General features: G+C 42.8%; 1 protein-coding gene across 7 annotated transcripts in view; it reads right to left on the bottom strand.

The window, feature by feature from the left end:
* The window catches only part of NFATC3 (nuclear factor of activated T cells 3), a 174,836-nt gene that overhangs the window by 29,491 nt on the left and 124,567 nt on the right, over nucleotides 1–20,778 (bottom strand). For 2 of the 7 annotated variants that reach the window (XM_032157709.2, XM_058441132.1), the window contains exon 10: nucleotides 3,050–3,153. The exons of the other annotated variants lie outside the window; for them this stretch is intronic. In XM_032157709.2, coding sequence (XP_032013600.1) covers nucleotides 3,053–3,153 — 101 coding nt within the window. In that variant the 3' untranslated portion in view covers nucleotides 3,050–3,052. The remainder of the gene's footprint in view (nucleotides 1–3,049; nucleotides 3,154–20,778) is intronic. 7 annotated transcript variants of the gene reach the window in all.

Genomic DNA, 20,778 nt, shown 5'->3' with positions numbered 1-20,778 from the left:
TTGAGACAGAGACTAGAGTCTTGCTCTGTTGCCCAGGCTGGAGTACAGTGACGTGATCTTGAAAGCTGGAGTGCAGTGGCGTGATCTTGGCTCACTGCAACCTCACCTCCCATGCTCAAGGGATCCTCCTGCCTCAGCCTCCTGAGTAGCTGGGACTATAGGCATGAGCCACCATGCCCAGCTAATTTTTGTATTTTCTGTAAAGACGAGGTTTTGCCATTTGCCCAGGCTGGTCTCAAACTCCTGGGCTCAAGCAACCCGCCTACCTCGGCCTCCCAAAGTGCTGGGATTACAGGCATGAGCTACTGCATCCAAGCCTAATTTTTTTTTTCTTCTTTTTGCCTGACACAATGGGGTGGACTGATAGATTTTTAACTAAGTTATTTTAAATTTCACCCTGAATTCTAGACAGCTTCCTACCATTGAACAGATTAAAACTACATGCACAATGATTTGAAGATATCCTTCACTTTTTTTAATATAAAAAATTTCACCAGCAATAGATCAGATATTCACTTTTAACATTAGCTCTAATACTAGTAAAGGAAAATTATTATACCTTTTTTCCCCACCCAATGGATTCAGGGGGAAAATTAGTCCTTTTAAGACTCCTTCCTTTTTAAGAAACCTCTTCTTGGCCAGGTGTGGTGGCTCACGCCTGTAATCCTAGCACTTTGAGAGGCCAAGGTTGGCAGATCACTTGAGGTCAGGAGTTCAAAACCAGCGTGGCCAACACGGTGAAATCCCATCTCTACTAAAAATACAAAATATTAGCCAGTTGTGGTGGCAGGAGCCTGTCATTTCAGCTACTTGGGAGGCTGAGGCAGGAGAATTGCTTGAACCTGGGAGGTGGAAGTTGCAGTGAGCCAGTATGTTGCCAATGCACTCCAGCCTAGGCGACAGAGCGAGACTCTGTCTCAAAAAGAAAAAAAAAAAAGAAAACCCCTTCTATGTGTGATGCTATAATCAATGTCATAACAATGTTTCCTCTAGGAATGTTTTTAACTGAAAACATTCTACAAAGATAAACATTAAATCTCCAGCTGAGTAAACAGTACACAGGTACTTGAAAGTATATTCAAGTATCAGCATGTATTCTTTTCTATCAGCAAAAGCTGAAATGTGAAAAAAATAAACAACTTCTCTCAATTTGGCTTAAGATGTGGGACTCAGAAGCATTTTAAAATTATCAGAAGAATCCTTTATCCCTATTTTGTTTTCTCATTTTGTACATTTTCCTCTGAATAATCTTGTCCACTGTTGACTCCCAACTCTATCTCTAAGGGCCAAACCTGAGCTCCAGACCCAAAAATCCACAGGACCCATTCCACTACCTGTGCTCTGGAACCTCTTCAACACCTTGTTGCATCAATTTTCTTCACTTCTTTGTCTCTATCAACTCGTCTCCCCAGATCCTTCTCATCAGCACTTAGTATGTGTAAATCTCGGCCAGCGCAGTGGCTCACGCCTGTAATCCCAGCACTTTGGGAGGCCGAGGTGGGCAGATCACGAGGTCAGGACATTGAGACCATCCTGGCTAACACAGTGAAACCCCATCTCTACTAAAAAAACAAAATATTAGCCAGGCATGGTGGCGGGCGCCTGTAGTCCCAGCTACTCGGGAGGCTGAGGCAGGAGAATGGCGTCAACCCGGAAGGTGGAGCTTGCAGTAAGCTGAGATCACATCACTGCACTCCAGCCTGGGCGACAGAGTGAGACTCCATCTCAAAAAAAAAAAAAAACAAAAAAAAAAGTGTAAATCTCTCTATCTCAAAAAAGCAAGCAAGCAAGCAAGCAAATAAAAACACTCAACCCCACGTTCCCCTCTGTATCTAATTCTTTCTTTCACGGCTTAACATCTTAAAGGAGTTGTCTACACTGCTATTTCTTCTATGTTCTCACCTCTTATTCACTCAGTCATCCATCGATCCCTTCACTCCACATAATACTTCCTTCCTACCAAGATCATTAGTGACCAACTTGTTGCTTCACACATGGGAAGCACACTGGGCTAAACAATGGAAGAAGTAAGCTTTAGCCTTGGTTTGGCTGTGCTGTGACTCAGGTGACTTAACTAATCTTTCTGCAACTTATTTTCTCACCCCTAATATGAGGAAATTATTTTAAATCCTCTGGTTATAACTCTCCTGAGAGTTTTATATACATTCAATGCAGGAATTAAGTCACCACTCCTCTCATGGTTGGACAAGAATGACATGAGACCAGGGTAGGCCCAGCTCTGGGAGAAGTTAGGGTTTTGGTATCTTGTCTGATAGGTCATCAGGAGGCTGCAGAAACCTAAATATAAAGGTTTGGGTAGTGAACATGATTTCCAAGGCCCTTTCCAAATCCAGATTCATTTTAAAATAAAATTGAAATGGCATTTAGGAAGTTATAATCTGTGTATTTATAATTTCTATCACATATTTTCTTAAGTGGCTTTGATAGTATTTGAAGAAAGGAGCCAACGACAGCAAGGAAAAGCTTCGTTCCTCCTTGGCTGCTGAGTCTAGAAGCCTAAGCCTAAACACAGACACTGGCTCTAGTACTACAGCTTTCTTCCAAGTAGAGCCCCAGAGGACTACCAGAAGTGCAAACATGGGCCCACAGGGGAGGCTAGGGATAAATATTCTGGGTTGCCTCTGAAAAACGGACAAAATTTCCTGATTTCATTCACATCAAAACTTAAGAATACTTGACCAGGAATGAGTAGGCTTACATACCTGATCAGCAACCAAATTTACTCAGCAACCCAAACCATATAGAATTCATAGATATGAAACCTCTTTCTGCTTTGGTGTAATAAATCTAAGTAAACACTTGCCTTTCATTCAAGAATAAAATCATAAGCACAAGTGTAAGAGCTTGAGTGTGGTTAAGTTTAAAAAGCAGAGTCTTTTAGTCGAAGTGTAGTTCCAAAGATAATGAGTGGGCCTACCAGAAAATGCCCGTGCATACCCCCTCCTCTGTAGCACATGCAAATCCAGCCACTGCATGCAAATACCAGACTTGGGCACAAAAACAATGACACATTTCAATCAACACTCACCCTCTAGATTCTCCAGAAAGGAGCTGGACATGAGAGCACACTGTGGTTAGGCCATTTCTCTGCTGAACCTGATGGCTGGTGTTCCAAGTCAGATATAAATTGGTCTGTGTCAAAGAAGACAACATCACTACTGAATGGAACAAACCAGAGGGTGAACTTAATCTACTACAGTGCCCAGCCTGTTTTTTTTTTCTATAATCAAAAGGAATTTAACTGTCTTTTACTTGTCAATCACTGCATAAAATGGCTCTCCATATTTTATTAGATAAAATAAATATTGGAGTTCAGATAGCTCAGGTACTAAGATGATTCTTTTAAAAATTTGAAGGGCAATAACTTTAAGAGTTACGATTATGGTTTTCAGTGGTTTTAAGGGATTAAATTCAGCTTTAAATAAACTAGTTTTTATTATATTATATCTATTAGTAGTTCCCAAATACTTGGCTAAGGCTACATCAAAATTATCTGGGCAACTGATAAAAATATAAACTCCTGAATGCTTTATAAAAATATAAACTCAAACCACAAAATCAAAATCTTTAAGGGTAGCAGCCCAGAAAACTATATGTACAGCCAAATCTGGGAGTCATGGAAGAGTATTTTTTTGAGATGGAGTCTCACTCTGTCACCCAGGCTGGAGTGCAGTGGCACAATCTCTGCCCACTGCAACCTCTGCCTCCTGGGTTCAAGTGATTCTCCTGCCTCAGCCTCCCTAGTAGCTGGGACTACAGGCACCCGCCACCGTGCCTGGCTACTTTTTGTATTTTTAGTAGAGATGGGGTTTCAACCATGTTAGCCAGGTTGGTCTCAAACTCCTGGCCTCAGGTTATCCGCCACCTAGGCCTCCCAAAGTGCTAGGATTACAGGTGTGAGTCACCATGCCCGCCTGGAGGAGTATTTTTTAAACTGAAGTTCACATCCATTAGAAATTTATGAAATCAATTCAGCAAATTGAAACTTTTTTTTTTTTTTTTTGAGACAGAGTCTTGCTCTGTCGCCCAGACTGGAGTGCAGTGGCACCATCTCGGCTCACTGCAAGCTCTACCTCCTGGGTTCACGCCATTCTCCTGCCTCAGCCTCCCGAGTAGCTGGGACCACAGTCACCCGCCACCACGCCTGGCTAATTTTTTGTATTTTTAGTAGAGAAGGGGTTTCACCTTGTTAGCCAGGATGGTCTCGATCTCCTGACCTCGTGATCCACCCACCTCGGCCTCCCAAAGTGCTGGGATTATAGGCGTGAGGCACCGCGCCCGGCCCCTGAAACTAGTATTTTTAAAAAGAGAAAGAAATAGGCCAGGCACAGTAGCTCAGGCCTGTAATCCTAGCACTTTCGGAGGCCGAGGCAGGTGGATCACGAGGTCAGGACACCGAGACCATCCTGGCTAACACGGTGAAACCCCGTCTCTACCAAAAATACAAAAAAAAAAAATTAGCCAGGCGTGGTGGCAGGCGCCCGTAGTCCCAGCTACTTCGGAGGCTGAGGAAGAAGAATGGCGTGAACCTGGGAGGTAGAGCTTGAAGTGAGCCGAGATCACGCCACTGCACTCCAGCCTGGGCGACAGAGCGAGACTCCGTCTCAAAAAAAAAAAAAAAAAAAAAAAGAGAAAGAAATAGAACAAAATAGAAGATAACAGGCTGCATTCCCTCTAATAAAGGTTAAGAATTGGTTTGTGAGACTTTAACATTAGTTGTATATATTTTTTTGTGTACTGGGTCACAACATAATCCTTGTATTTTATTGTAGGAAGCTGTCAAAAATGTTTGAAAGTCACTGCACAAAAGAAGAGTCACCACTGGTCAGTTTTGCGGTACTGGCTAAAGCATTCAGATGCCCCAAGAGTCAAAAACACAACAACAAAATAGGCAAACTCTCATCTTTTTGCCTATAAGGAATTATTCTTGGCCTCTGTTGTACAACTTCAAGTAAAAGGACCTAACCTACTTAGAAGGAAAAAATCTGCATGTAGTCTCTATGAACACTAACTAATACCTTCCTTTTAAGCAGATAAAAGAAGAAAAACAAAGGAAGAGTCAATCTGTACAAAATGCACCCTCACTATAGGGGTCAAAACAAAACAAAATCCAGAAATCCTTTGCTTAAGCAAAGTTTTTCTGACTTAAGCTTGTTTATTATTTGAGATCACTCACCTAGTTTTCAGAGGTGATTTAAATATTACAGTGTGTGCAAAGTATTTTAAATACTGAAAATATCAAAATACTCTTTTTGGGGGTTCCCAATCTCCACAATTGAATCCTCCAAAACAGACATGAAGGTATAGAACATGTGATTACAGGTAGAGCAGCATAAAAATCATAAGAAAACAGCCCAGGAACAAAGCAAGAGGCCAACACAAACTATGGGAGCTTTTGTGAGTGGATGAATTCAGTGGTACTTTCAGATTGTGCTTTACAGAAACTTGCAGTGCTCCAGAAATCCTTCTAGTTCCTTGAAGCACTTTTGTGAGCTCCAAAATATACCTCATTCATCTCTCCTGATCACAAGAACTTTGACCAAACATTTACAAAAGTGGGCCAGGCACGGTGCCTCATGCCTGTAATCCCAGCACTTTGGGAGGCCAAGGCAGGTAGATCACCTGAAGTCAGGAGTTCAAGACCAGCCTGGCCAGCGTGGTGAAACCCTGTCTCTACTAAAAACACAAAAATTAGCTGGGCGTGTGGTAGGTGCCTATAATCCCAGCTACTCAGGAAGCTGAGGCAGGAGAATTGCTTGAACCTGGGAGGCAGAAGTTGCAGTGAGCTGAGATCATGCCATTGCACTCCAGACTGGGCAACAGGGCAAGACTCCAACTCAAACAACAACAACAACAACAACAAAAAACATTTACAGAAGAAAAGTTTCAGCTGGGCACAGTGGCTCACACCTGTAATCCCAGCACTTTGGGAGGCCAAGGCGGGAGGATCACAAGGTCAGGAGATAGAGACCATCCTGGCCAACATGGTGAAACCCCGTCTCTACTAAAAATACAAAAATTAGCTGGGCATAGTGGTGAGTGCCTGTAATCCCAGCTAATCGGGAGGCTAAGGCAGGAGAATGGTGTGAACCCGGGAGGCGGAGGTTGCAGTGAGCTGAGATCGTGCCACTGCACTCCAGCCTGGCGACAGAGAGAGACTCCATCTCAAAACAAAACAAAGAAAAAAGAGTTTCAATTCTTTTGAAACTCTTACAAAAGATTAAAGAGGAGGAAACACTTCCTAACTCATTTTATGAGGCCAGAATTTGACACCAAAGCCAGAAAAAGATACTATAAGAAAAGAAAAGGCTAGGCACAGTGGCTTACACCTGGGAGGCTAAGGTGGGTGGATCACGAGGTCAGGAGTTCGAGACCAGCCTGGCCAATATGGTGAAACCCCATCTCTACTAAAAATACAAAAAAATTAGCCGGGCATGGTGGTGCGCCCTTGTAGTCCCAGCTACTCGGGAGGCTGAAGCAGAAGAATCGCTTGAACTGGGGAGGCAGAGGTTGCAGTGAGCCGAGATCACACCACTGCATTCTTGCCTGGGCGACAGAGCAAGACTCCATCTCAAAAAAACAAACAAACAAACAAAAACGAAAACAAAAAAAACAAAACTACAGAATATTCTTTATGAATATAGATGCAAAAATCAACAAAACACACAATTCAGCAGCATATTAAAAGGATGATACATTAAGACCAAGTGAGTTTTATTCCCAGAATGCAAGGACGATTCAACAAATGAAAATCAATTAAAGTAATATGCCAAATTAGTTGAACAAAAGAAAAAAAAAAAACATACTCCTGACTGGCATGGGCAACATGGCAAGACCCTACCTCTACAAAAATTAATTTAAAAACCACATGATCATCTCGATAGATGCAGAAAAGCGTTTGTAAAAATTCTTTTTTTTTTTTTTTTTTGGAGACAAGGTGTCACTCTGTCACCAAGGCTGGTGTGCAGTGGCACAATAATGGCTCATTGCAGCCTCTACCTCCCAGCCTCAAGCAATCCTCCCACTTCAGCTTCCCAGGTATTTGGGACCACGGCACCTAGCTAAATTTTTTTTTTTTGAGATGGAATCTCACTCTGTCGCCCAGGCTGGAGTGCAGTGGCATGATCTTGGCTCACTGCAAGCTCTGCCTCCCAGGTTCATGCCATTCTCCTGCCTCAGCCTCCCGAGTAGCTGGGACTACAGGTGCCCACCACCACGCCTGGCTAATTTTTTTGTATCTTCAGTAGAGATGGGGTTTCACTGTGTTAGCCAGGATGGTCTCGATGTCCTGACCTCGTGATACGCCCGCCTCGGCCTCCCGAAGTGCTGGGATTACAGGCGCAAGCCACCGCACCTGGCCATTTTTTGTATTCTTAGTAGAGATGGGACTTCATCATGTTGCCCAGGCTGGTCTTGAACTCTTGGGCTTGAGCAATCTGCCCACCTCGGCCTCCCAAAGTGCTAGGACTACAGGATTGAGCCATCGTGCCCAGAGTGAGTGTGACTGTGAGTGTGTGTGTGTGTGTGTGTGTGTGTGTGTGTGTGTGTGTGTGTTGGGGGGCGGGGGGGTAAGCCAGAGTTTTATTTGTTCATTTCTTGCATTTGAAGTACTTCAACTACTACACAACTGCAGTGAACCACTTTATGGGGTTTCCCCTCTCTGTCAATTTTACAGAGACCTAACCATTCCCCCTAGCTTCTTGTCATCAACGTTAATTAGGTTGATTTGGTGTTCAGCACAAAGAACCTCTATGAACTTGACATAGGCTCATCACACTTGGATGCAAACACACAAAAGATGGGCCTGACGCTTCAGCAGCTTTGCGAATTCCACGTGCTAGGCCATCATGGGTGAGGACAGTCTTCAACACCTCTGTATTAACAACCACCACACCTCCAGCAGCAACGCCTTCCTTGGCCATGGTGGTGGTCTACGGGTGAAGCCAAATCTTGAATGCACCCAAGCCTCTGCCTCCACTCGACTCGGCAGAAGCAGGGAAAGAACTCTTTTTCTTTGAGACGGTCTCACTCTGTTGCCCAGGCTGGAGTGCAGGAGAATCCCAATCACGGCTCACTGTAGCCTCCACCTCCTGGGTTCTAGCTATCTGCCTGCCTCAGCCTCCCAAAGTGCTGGTATCACAGGCGTGAGCCACCGCGCCCAACCCATTTATCAAAATTCAATGCTCTTTCAAGATGAAAACATTCAATAAAGAATAGAAGGAATTTCCTCAGTATGAAAAAGGCCATATATGAAAAACTCTTAGTTCCTATCATTATCAACAACAAAAGCTTTCCCCCTAAGATCACAAACAAAGCAAAGATGCCCACTCTTTCACCACTTCTACCAGCCTACCACTAGAAGTTCTAGCCCGAGCAATTAGGTTAGAAAAATAAATAAATACATAAAGGCCATCCAAATTAAAAAGGAAGAGAGAAAATTATCTCTATTCACGAATGGCATGATAGTATAAACATAAAACTCTAAAGAATCCACACAGACAAAAAAATGTTAGCACTAACAAAGTCACCAAAGTGGCAGAATACAGAATCAACACACAATATTCAGTTGTACTTCTATATACTTGGAATGAAAGGTCCAAAAAAAAATTAAGAAAATAATTCTTGTTCTGGGTTTTTTTTTTTTTTTTTTTTTTTTGGTTTGTTTTTGAGATGGAGTCTCAGGCTGGAGTGCAATGGCATGATCTTGGTTCACTGCAACCTTTGTCTCCCGGGTGCAAGCGATTCTCCTGCCTCAGCCCCCTGAATAGCTGGGATTACAGGCATATGCCACCACACCCAGCTAATTTTTGTATTTTTAGTAGAGACAGGGTTTCCCCATGTTGGCCAGGTGGGCCCATGTTAGCCAGGTTGGTCTTGAACTCCTGACCTCAGATGATCCGCCTGCCTCGGCCTCCCAAAGTGCCGGGATTACAAGTGTGAGCCACCGTGCTCAACCTTAAGAAAAACAATTCTATTTACAGTAGCATCAAAAACAATAAAATACTTAGGAATTAACCAAAGAGGCATAAAATTTCTACATTGAAAACTAGGCCGGGCATGGTGGCTTATGCCTGTAATCCCTGCACTTTGGGAGGCTAAGGCGGGTGGCTCACCTGAGGTCAGGAGTTTGAGACCAGCCTGGCTAATATGGAGAAACCCCATCTCTAATAAAAATACAAAAAATTAGCCAGGCATGGTGGTGTGCACCTGTAAACCCAGCTACTCAGGAGGCTGAGGCAGGAGAATCGCTTGAACTCGGGAGGTGGAGGCTGCAGTGAGCCAAGGTCATGCCACTACACTCCAGCTTGGGTGACAGAGCCAGACTCCGTCTCAAAATAAATAAATAAATAAATAAATAAATAAAATAAAGGATTTGGATAGACAAGAAAATATACAAATGGACAACAGGCACATGAAAAGATGCTCAACATCATTAGTCAATAGGGAAATGCAAATCAAAATTATAATGAGATATCACTTAATACCTAGTAGGATGGCTATTTAAAAATGGAAAATAACATGTGTTGGCAAGGGTATAAAGAAACCGAAAGCCTTATACATTGTAAATGTAAAATGGTGTGGCTGCTGTAGGATTAACAAAAAAAAATAGTGGTTCCTCAAAAAGTTGAACATGGAGGCTGGGCTTGGTGGCTCACGCCTGCAATCCCAGCACTTTGGGAGGCTGAGGAGGGCGGGTGACCTGAGGTCAAAAGATTGAGATCAGCCTGGCCAACATGGTCAAACCCCGTTTTTACTAAAAATACAAAAATTAGCTGGGCGTGATGGCACATGTCTGTAATCCCAGCTACTCAGAAGGCTGAGGCATGAGAATCGCTTGAACCCAGGAGGCAGAGACTTCAGTGAGCCCAGATCGCACCACTGCACTCCAGCCTGGGTGAGAGAGTGAGACTCCATCTCAAAAAGAAAGTTGAACACAGAATTACCACAGGACCCAGCAATTCCACTCTTACGTAAACACTCAAAAGTACTGAAAAGAGGGACTCAAACAGTATGTATGCCAGTGTTCACAGCAGCATTATTCACAACAGCTGAGAGGGAAACAACACAAATTATCTTTTTTTTTTTTTTGAGATGGGGTTTTGCTCTTGTTGCCTAGGCTGGAGTGCAATGGCATGGTCTCAGCTCACTGCAACCTTTGCCTCCCAAGCTCAAGCGATTCTCCTGCCTCAGTCTCCCAAGTAGCTGAGATTACAGGTGCCCACCACCATGACCAACTAATTTTTGTATTTTTAGTAGAGATGGGGTTTCACCATGTTGGTCAGGCTGGTCTCGAACTCCTGACCTGAGGTGACCCACCTGCCTCAGCCTCCCAGGTGCTGGGATTACAGGCATGAGCCACCAAGCCCCGTCCATCTTTTTTTTTTTTTTTTAAATATGTATGTGTTCATCAACTTTTTTTGAGACAGGGTCTCTGTTGCCCAGGTTGGAGTGCATGGTGCAGTCTCAGCTCACTGCAACCTCCATCTCCTAAGCTCAGGTGATCCTCTCATCTCAGCCTCCCGAGTAGCTGGAATTACAGGCACACACCACCATGCCCAGCTAATTTTTAAATTTTTTATAGACATGGGGTCTCACCATGTTGCCCAGGCTGGTCCTGATCTTCTGGGCTCAGGCAATCCACCCACCTCAGCTTCCCAGTGTGCTGGGATTAGAGACGTGAGCTACCGTGCCTCGCCCCAAATTATCTTTTGCCAGATGAATGGATAAACAAGATGTGGTGTATACACAAAATTGAATATTATTCCTCCATATGGAATATTATATGTAAATAATATGCTATATAAAAATATTCCAATAGATTATTCCTCCATATGCTTACAATATGGATGAGCCTCGAAAACATTATGCTAAGTGAAATAAGCCAGACAAAAAAGGAAAAACATTGTGTAATCCCACTTATATAAAGTACCTAGAGTAGGGAAATTCATAGAGACAGAAAGCAGAGTAGAGATTACCAGGGGCTGGGAGGATGGGAAGGTAATGAGTAGTTATTACTTTAATAGAGTTGTAATGTTTGGGTGATGAAAAAGTTGTGGAAATGGATAGTGGTGGTGGTTATGCAATATTGTGAATGTATCTAATGCCACTTAATTATATACTTAAAATGATTAAAATGGTAAATTTTAAATTTTAAACAAACTTTGGATTTTCTCATGGAAGAACATTGTGTGAAATGACTTAATTAGGTTTTCACAGCTCTAACCCATTAACTTAAAGCAAGACTTAGAGGACTTCTGTAAATCCCTCTTTTAAAATTTATAAATCTGGATACTTTTAACTCATACCTCAATGAGCTAATGAACCTAACAAAGGGCTTCTATAAATCAGTAAGAGGGAGGATCAACAATCTAATAGAAAAGTAAGCAAATATGAACAGAGATCACAGATTTGGGAGGTGGGGGTTGCAGTGAGTCGAGATGGTGCCACTGTACTCCAGCCTGGGCAGCAGAGTAAGAATCCATTTCAAAAAAAAAAAAAAAAAAAAAAAAAAAAAGATAGTGGTACAAATATTCAAAGCAGTATTTTATAGAATATTTTATGGAATATTCTATTTTAAGAATATCTTTCAAGGAAGCTCTTCTATGTTACAGTATAGAATAATCTCCCAAGATTCTATATTACATAGGAAATGCAAAGTATAAACTAGTATACATAATATGCTAGTAAAAATAAGGGGAAAAAATGCAACTGTTTATAAATGCATAGAATGACAGCCAAGAAACTAGTAACTCCAATTCTCCCTACAGAGGACAATGGAGTATCTACCTAGAAGACAGATTTCTTTTTAACTATGTATAATGTTGTAACTTTAGCATTTTGAACCATATGAACGTATTACTTGTTCAAAAAATGATTATATTAGGAAACACAGGCCAGGCATGGTGGCTCACGCCTGTAATCCTAGCATTTTCGGAGGCCGAGACCAACCTGAGCATCGTAGTGAAAGACTGCCTCTACAAGAAAATTTAAAAATTAGCCGGATGTGGTGGCAGGCACCTGTAGTCCCAGCTACTCAGGAGGCTGAGGTGGGAGAATTGCTGGAGCCTGAGAGGTCGAGGCTGCAGTGAGCCATGATGGTCCCACTGCGCTCCAGCCTGATCAACAGAGCAAACTCCTGTCTCCGTTCCCCCACCAAAGAAATAAACACAAATAAAATGTTAGAATTCCTATTCTACATAAAATCATCTACAGATGTTTTTAAATATACAACATGATTATCAAGGACTTAATCTGTACCACATTCTTGTAGATGTAAAGTTAAAATGCTTGTAACCATCACTCTCAACCCTACCCTATCTTCCAGCATAAATGAGACTTTCACACTTTTTCTCTTGCCCAGATAGAGAGGCTAACCATAGGCTTTGGAAATGTCTTAAAAAAAAAAAAAAAAAAAAAGAGCCAGGCATCTTCAAACAGAGAAAAGCTGTTTGAGCACACTTATCTATGTCTGTCAAAAGCTATGATTGTTAGCAAGAGGTAACCTTGTAATGCCAAGGCAGAAAACTGCCACCAAACCACAAAAAGCTTGTTTAACTGCTAAACCTAAAATTAAACAATTTATCTCTCATTAAAAAATTTTTTTCTTCTTGTGAATAATCCATCTTCGAAGGAACTCAAAAAAAGATATCAATTTTAAAATAGAATACAACTTTAAGACAGGTTTTGCTATCTTACACATGGCAGCACATTAGAAAGTTACAATGCTATTGTCTTTACAGAAGCGAGATTATGTAAGTAATCAATTATAGCTATTTTAGAAGCCACTAAAAACACATGTGAGAAAATCTACATTTCAGACAAATCTGGATTCAAATGCCTGCCCCAATTATTTGTGGCCATGTAACACTGGGATGTGCTTAAGGTCTCTGAGCCACATCTATACAAAATTAAGACTAATAATTCACATTTCACAGATGGTTGGGAAGAATTAATGAGCTACTAGCAAAGTGCCTAGCACAGTGTTAAAAAAAATGAGTTTATCAAGAAACAGTAACCATAATTCATTACCTTTTTTTGTATTTTTGAGACAGAGTATCACTCTGTTGCCCAGGCTGGAGTGCTGTGGCGTGATCTCAGCTCACTGCAACCTCCACCTCCCAGGTTCAAGTGATTCTCCTGCCTCAGCCTCATGAGTAGCCGAAATTACAGGCGTTCACCACCATGCATGGCTAATTTTTACTATTTTATTTTTTTTGGAGATGGAGTCTTGCTCTGTCGCCCAGGCTGGAGGATAGTGGCGTCATCTCAGCTCACTGCAACCTCTGCCTCCCAGGTTCAAGCGATTCTCCTGCCTTAGCCTCCCAAGTAGCTGAGATTACAGGTGTGTGCCACCACACCTGGCTAATTTTTGTATTTTTAGTAGAGACGGGGTTTCACCATGTTGGCTAGCCTGGTCTCAAACTCCTGGCCTCCAGTGATCCGCCCGCCTCGGCCTCCCAAAGTGCTGGGATTGCCGTCGTGAGCCATTGCGCCTGGCCCAATTTTTACTATTTTTAGTAGATACAAGGTTTCACCATGTTGGTTAAGCTGGTCGTGAACTCCTGATGTCAAATGATCCTCCCATCTCGGCCTTTCAAAGTGCTGGGATTACAGGCATGAGCCACCGCACCCGGCCATTAACTATTTTTAAATACACATTTTGAGGGGAACTTAGTTTGAAGACTTCTGATATGCTGCTTTAGTGGTAGCCTCTCTTGGACTTTTCCTAGCTTATGCATAAATTATATTTTTTAATTGCATTTATTTATTTTGAGACAGGGTCTCACTCTGTCACCCAGGCTGAAGTGCAGTGGCATGATCTCTGCTAATTTCAACCTCTGCCTTCCAGGCTCCAGTGATCCTCCCACCTCAGCCTCTTGAGTAGCTGGGACTATAGGCACACGCCACCACACCTGGCCTAATTTCAGTATTTTTTGTAGAGACAGGGTTTCACCATGTTGCCCAGGCTGGTCTCAAAACTCCTGAGCTCAAGCAATCTGCCGGCTCTGGCCTCCCAAAGTGCTGGGATTACAGGCATGAGCCACAGCACCTGGTCATGTATAAATCTTAATGTAGGTTGGTAAATTTTTTGTTCAGAAACAATACATTCATTAAAAAAAAAAAGGTACAACTTATTTATGTCCATGGAAATACACAGAGGCATTTGATATAAAAAATAAAAAATCTTCTCAAATGTTTGTTGTTCTTTCTTCATTAGGCCTAAAACTCAATTTTTCTTATTGTATGTCCCAGGGTGGTTGTGTCTAAGGTCTTGAATCCCCATCGTGGTCCATCTCGCATAAGCCATGATTTAAAGCCTACATGGGCATTATTTACAAGACCTTTCAGCTTCTGGAATCATTCATCTTAAACATGCTTGAGGCTGTATAGTACATGTATGCTTCCCAAAAGAGGATTTGTGAGTTATCCAGTGTCCCAGTTAAAAGAGAAATTTCAGCATTATCTACCTCCCTCCACTCCAGTGCCCATAGTGATACCTCATAGATGACACACTCTCACCACTGGCTGTGCATGGCTTTCTTTTATTTAATTAATTAATTTATTTACTTATGTTTTTTTTTTTATTTATTTTTTATTTATTTATTTTTTTTTGAGACGGAGTCTCGCTCTGTCGCCCAGGCTGGAGTGCAGTGGCGCAATCTCGGCTCACTGCAAGCTCCGCCTCCCGGGTTCACGCCATTCTCCTGCCTCAGCCTCTCCGAGTAGCTGGGACTACAGGCGCCCGCCACCACGCCCGGCTAATTTTTTGTATTTTTAGTAGAGACGGGGTTTCACCGTGGTCTCGATCTCCTGACCTCGTGATTCGCCCGCCTCGGCCTCCCAAAGTGCTGGGATTACAAGCTTGAGCCACCGCGCCCGGCCTTACTTATGTTTTATTATTTATTTATTTATTTTGAGATGGAGTTTTGCTCCTGTTGCCCAGGCCAGAGTGCAATGGCACGATCTTGGCTCACTGTAACCTCCGCCTCCTAGGTTCAGGCGATTCTCCTGCCTCAGCCTCCCGAGTAGCTGGGATTACAGGCGCCCACCACCACGCCCAGCTAATTTTTGTAGTTTTAGTAGAGACGGGGTTTCACTATATTGGCCAGGCTGGTCTCGAACTCTTGACCTCAGGCGATCTACCCGCCTTGGCCTCCCAAAGTGCTGGGATTACAGGCGTGAGCCACCGTGCCTTGCCTTGTTTTATTTATTTTAATAAAATAGACACCAGTGAAACCACTAACCAACAGGTGCAAGAGAACACTGACAATATTAACCTCTCTGTTCCTCCTCCACACCAGTCTCCTGTTTCCCACATCCAAGTAACCACCTGAATGTTGTGTTTATCATTCCCTTGATTTTAAAAAGCACCTGCTTTTTGAAAGCAGGCTCTTCTGCTTGTCTTTTACATACAGAACTGAAGCAGCTGAGGTCATGACTAGAGTCCCTGTTTACTGCTGAACTACCAAATGCCCTACATTCAGGATCAGCATGTTACTGCACAGAGCCTGCAAGTGGCAGTGTCAGTTTTCACCACAGCAGCAGGTCAGGCTATATTTAACATGCATCCTCTTCTCTGCTGAAGAGCTGCAGCTGTGGCTCTGTTAGTCTGTGAACAAGGAGGACAAGTGGGAACTGAGGGACTTTAATGGAAAGTTTTAACAGGATTCGGTTAACTCAATCATAAATTAAATGGGCCTGTATTTAAAGGTCTAAGATAGTCTAGTTTCACAATACTATAATCTTTTTTTTTTTTTGAGATGGAGTCTCACTGTTGCCCAGGCTGGAGTGCAGTGGTGCCATCTCAGCTCACTGCAACCTCCACCTCCCGGATTCAAGTGATTCTCCTATCCCAGCCTCCCAAGTAGCTGGGACTACAGGCATGCACCATCATGCCCAGCTAATTTTTCCTTTTTTTATTTTTGGTAGAGATGGGGTTTTGCCATGTTGGCCAGGCTGGACTGAAACTCCTGACCTCAGTGATCCACCCACCTCAGCCTCCCAAAGTACTGGGATTACAGGCATGAGCCACTGTCTCTGGCCGCTATAATCTTTCTTTTTTTAAAACAAACAGTATCAATTACCACACTGAATCAAATCTTAATTAAAATGTTTAAAACAGCTTGACAAACAGGCACGGTGGCTCACGCCTGTAATCCCAGCACTTTGGGAGGCCAAGGAGGGCAGATCACTTGAGCCCAGGAGTTTGAGACCAGCCTGGGCAACATGGCGAAACCCCATCTCTACCAAAAACAAAAACAAAAAACAATAAAAACAAACAAACAAAAAACTCCCAAAAAATTAGCCAGGCACGGTGGTGTGTGTCTGTAGCCCCTGCTACTTGGCGGACTAAAGTGGGAGGATCACCTGAGTCCCGGGAGGTCAAGGCTGCAGTAAGCCATGATCACGCCACTGCACTCCAGCCTGTGCAACAGAGTGAGACCCTGTCTCAAAATAAATTTTAAAAAGGCTAAGTGCAGTGGCTCATGCCTGTAATCTCAGCATTTAGGAGGCTGAGGCAGGCAGATCGCTTGAGGTCAGGAGTTCAAGATCAGCCTGGCCAACATGACTAAACCCTGTCTCTACTAAAAATACAAAAATCAGCTGGGCATGGCAGTGGGCACCTGTAATCCCAGCTACTCGGGAGGCTGAGGCATGAGAATCGCTTGAACCCGGTAGGCAGAGGTTGCAATGAGCTGATATCGCGCCACTGCACTCCAGCCTGGGTGACAAGGGAAACTCCATCTCAAAAAATAAATAAATGAAAAACAGCTTGACAGTTTCCGTATCTGTTATAAAATCAACTGTTTTAATGTTTATTGTCTGGTCTAAAACCTGCAGCATAAAAACCATAACGAACATAAATGTTTACGGAAAATTACATTTCCAGGCATACAAACTGTAAATATGAGTAAAATTCAGTGATAATTGGACAGCCGTAGAACATGCTTTTCAAGGAGGTGCAATGATACATGGAGGTAGTGAAGAAAATACAAAGACAAGAAGCAAAATAGTCATGAACTATGCCTTGTTTGAGTAAGTTTATATTACAGCCTTCCAGGGGGACTACTTGAAAGAGAACACCACTTGGTGAAACGTCAGTATACTGTGCTGCTGTTGTAACCCCCAAAGGAATATGTGCCTTGCCCCAGGAAACCTGAGAGTGAGAAATGCTTCTAGGATTCTTCTGAGCTTGGAAAGTTAGTATGAGGCACCAAAATCATTTCAATGAAACTGAACAAAGATAATTATAAAGTTTAGTCTTTGGTCCAAAAAAACCCCCATATATATATATATGAACCTATGTAGGGAAAGGACACAACTTTGCATAATTATGACTCACTACATCAACAGTATATCAGAGCTAAGAAAATCCCCTGACCTCAGGCCATACTGATAAAGTCTTTTGAACAGGGAAAGTGACAGTCTTAACCTACAACAAGCTAGCTAGAGTGTGTTCCCTTCTGGATACTCCACTATGAAAGGGAACTTAAAACATCATGGTTCGAGAAAAGGGAAATTTGCATTTTGGTGAGGGAAGGATGAAGTTGCTGGAGAGCTTTTAAGACTGGGAAAGAGATCAAGCTTTCACACATGTGAAGGCTGTTATACAAGAAGGATTAAATATGTTCTGAATTATTCTAGAGGTATTAGAGCCCACATAAAACAAGAAGAGCAGCTAGAACTCAAAAGGCCCTGAGATGCTCCAAAGAAGCTAGGGAAGAGACACAGAGGAATATAATCATCATTAAGAATACCAAAGTGTGAACTCCAGGGAGAAAGAGAATGGAGAGCCTTTAAAACTTCATCTAGGCTGGGCGCAGTGGCTCACGCCTGTAATCCCAGCACTTTGGGAGGCTGAGGCGGGCGGATCACAAGGTCAGGAGATCAAGACCATCCTGGCTAACACGGTGTAGACCCTTTCTCTACTAAAAATACAAAAAATTAGCCGGGTGTGGTGGCAGGCGCCTGTAGTTCCAGCTACTCAGGAGGCTGAGGCAGGAGAATGGCATGAACCCGGGAGGCAGAGCTTGCAGTGGGCTGAGATTGCCACTGCACTCTAGCCTGGGCAACAGAGTGAGACTCTGTCTCAAAAAAAAAAAAAAAAAAAAAAAAAACCAAACCAAAACAAAAAAACACTTCATCTAACACTGAGAATCAATAATACTTTTTTTTTTTAAACAGGGTCTTGCTCTGTTGCCCAGGCTGCAGTGCAGTGGTGCAATTTTGGCTCACTGTAACCTCTGCCTCCTGTTAAGCAATCTTCCCACTTCAGCCTCCTGAGTAGTTGGGACTATAGGCACACATCACCATGATCAGCTAATTTTTTCTTTCTTTTTTAGATGGAGTCTCGCTCTGTCGCCAGGCTGGAGTGCAGTGGTGTGATCTTGGCTCACTGCAATCTCCGCCTCCTGGGTTCAAGTGATTCCCCTGCCTCAGACTCCTGAGTAGCTGGGACTACAGGCACGCACCACCATGCCTGGCTAATTTTTTTGTATTTTAGTAGAGACGGGGTTTCACCATGTTGGCCAGGATGGTCTTGACCTCCTGACCTCATGATCTGCCCGCCTCGGCCTCCCATAGTGCTGGGATTACAGGCGTGAGCCAACACGCCCAGCTATGCTCAGCTAATTTTTAAATTTTTAGTAGAGACAGGGTATACTGCCCAGGCTGGTCTAGAACTCCTGGGCTCAAGCGATCCTCCCATCTTGGCCTCACGAAGTGCTGGGATTATAAGGCATGAGCCACTGCACCTGGCCAGAATCTATAATCTTAAGATTACCCTGGTCCCTCTCACAATCAAGGCTCTGCGGAGAAAATGGCATTTTCTTTCATGTATTCTTTGTTTGACACTAATTCTAAAACCTCAACACACTGACTAGAAACTTGATTACAGATTCTAGAAAAACTCCTAGAGTCAGGAAACAGGTTTTAGTCTTTATTCTGCCATAATTCAAGTGTGTTTTCCTGGATGAATACCTTAGGCTCTGTGTAAAATTCAGATGCTTTATCCATAAAATGAGAGCTATATTAGAATATTTTCCAGCTCTATAACTACTTTATTTTTGAGACAGGGTCTCATTCTGTCACCTGGGCTGGAGTGTAGTAGCATGATCACTGCTCACTGAAGCCTCGACCTCCTGGGCTCAAGCAATCTTCCCACTTCAGCCTCCCCAGTAGCTGGGACTACAGGCACGTGCTACCATGCCCAGGTAACTTTTGTAATTTTTCCAGATAGGGTTTTGCCGTGTTGTCCGGGCTATTCTCAAACTCCTGGGCTCAAGTGATCCGCCTGCCTGGGCCTCCAAAGTGGTGGGACTACAAGTGTGAGCCACCATGCTCAGTCTATAACTCTCGAAATTCTGAGCTGAGTTACATTACTATCTTCTCTAGTAAATGTCATTGAATTTATAATAAAAAATTGATGTTAATGTCCACATTTCTAAAAGTAACAGTCAACTAATACAAGAATTATTCCTAAGAGATTCCATCTTACTTAAAAACTTCAAATATTAAAGAAAGTGTGTTTTAATCTTTGATTTGGTTAAAAGAGGATATATAAATTTGAATATAAAACAGAATTAACAAAACTTACTAGGATAAGTATCTTTAAGTAGTATAGCAAAAAATTTTTTAAATTACTGTGTCCTGTGGTTGTAGAGTGGAAATTACTTTGGACTTAACAGTTAACATAATATGAAAAAGTTAAAACAAATTGAGCTTCGGCTAACTACAAAGTTCACTTTAGTCACTTTCAATCCTTTCTGGTATGTTCTATGACTCACTTAAAATATTCAGAGACAGGGTCTTGCTATGTTGTCCAGGCTAGCCTCAAACTGGGCTCAAGTGATCTTCCTGCCTTAGCCTTCCTCAGTAGCTGGGATTATAGGCACACACCACCACGCCTGGCTCTATGACTTTTAAAGTTAACTATTAGCACGGCATGGTGGCATGTGCCTGTGGTCCCAGTAACTCAGGAGGCTGAAGCAGGAGGAATGCTTCAGCCCAGGAGGTTGAGGATGCAGTGAGCTGTGTTCACAGCACTGCACTCCAGCTTGGGTGACAGAGTGAGATACCATCTTCAAGAATAATAAAATGAAATAAAGTAAAATAAAATAAAATAAAGCTAACCAGAAAGGGGACATTTGGCCAGATATGATGGCTCCCAGAACTTTGAGAGGCCAAGGTGGGAGAATTACTTGAGGCCATGAGTTCTAGATCAGCCTGGGCAGTGTAGCAAGATTTCATCTCTACAAAAAATTTAAAAAAAAAATCTAAAAAGAAGGAGATATTCCAGTGCTATGGAGTTCAAGGTCTATGAGACATATGGGGTTTCTTATTTATTTATTTATTTATTTATTTATTTATTTATTTATTTATTTTTTTTTTTGAGATGGACTTTCACTCGTTGCCCAGGCTGGAGTGCAATGACGCGATCTCAGCTCACTGTAACCTCAGCCTCCCAGGTTCAAGCGATTCTCCTGCCTCAGCCTCCCAAGTAGCTGGGATTACAGGCATGTGCCACCACACCAGGCTAATTTTTTATTTTTGGTAGAGACGGGATTTCTCCATGTTGGTCAGGCTGGTCAAGAACTCCTGACCTCAAGTGATCTGCCCGCCTTGGCCTCCCAAAGTGCTGGGATACAGGAGTGAGCCACTGCGCCCAGCCATTTTCATTTTTATTTTATGGATTTACATTAAAAGGTTTTTTTTTTCTTTTTTGAGTCTCTCACTCTGTCACCCAGGCTCTGTCAC

The sequence above is a fragment of the Hylobates moloch genome, unplaced genomic scaffold (genome assembly GCF_009828535.3).
Source record: "Hylobates moloch isolate HMO894 unplaced genomic scaffold, HMol_V3 SCAFFOLD_6, whole genome shotgun sequence".
Lineage (NCBI taxonomy): Eukaryota > Metazoa > Chordata > Mammalia > Primates > Hylobatidae > Hylobates > Hylobates moloch.
The sequence above is the reverse complement of the archived record's forward strand: the minus strand, read 5'-3'. Positions and strand labels throughout refer to the sequence as shown.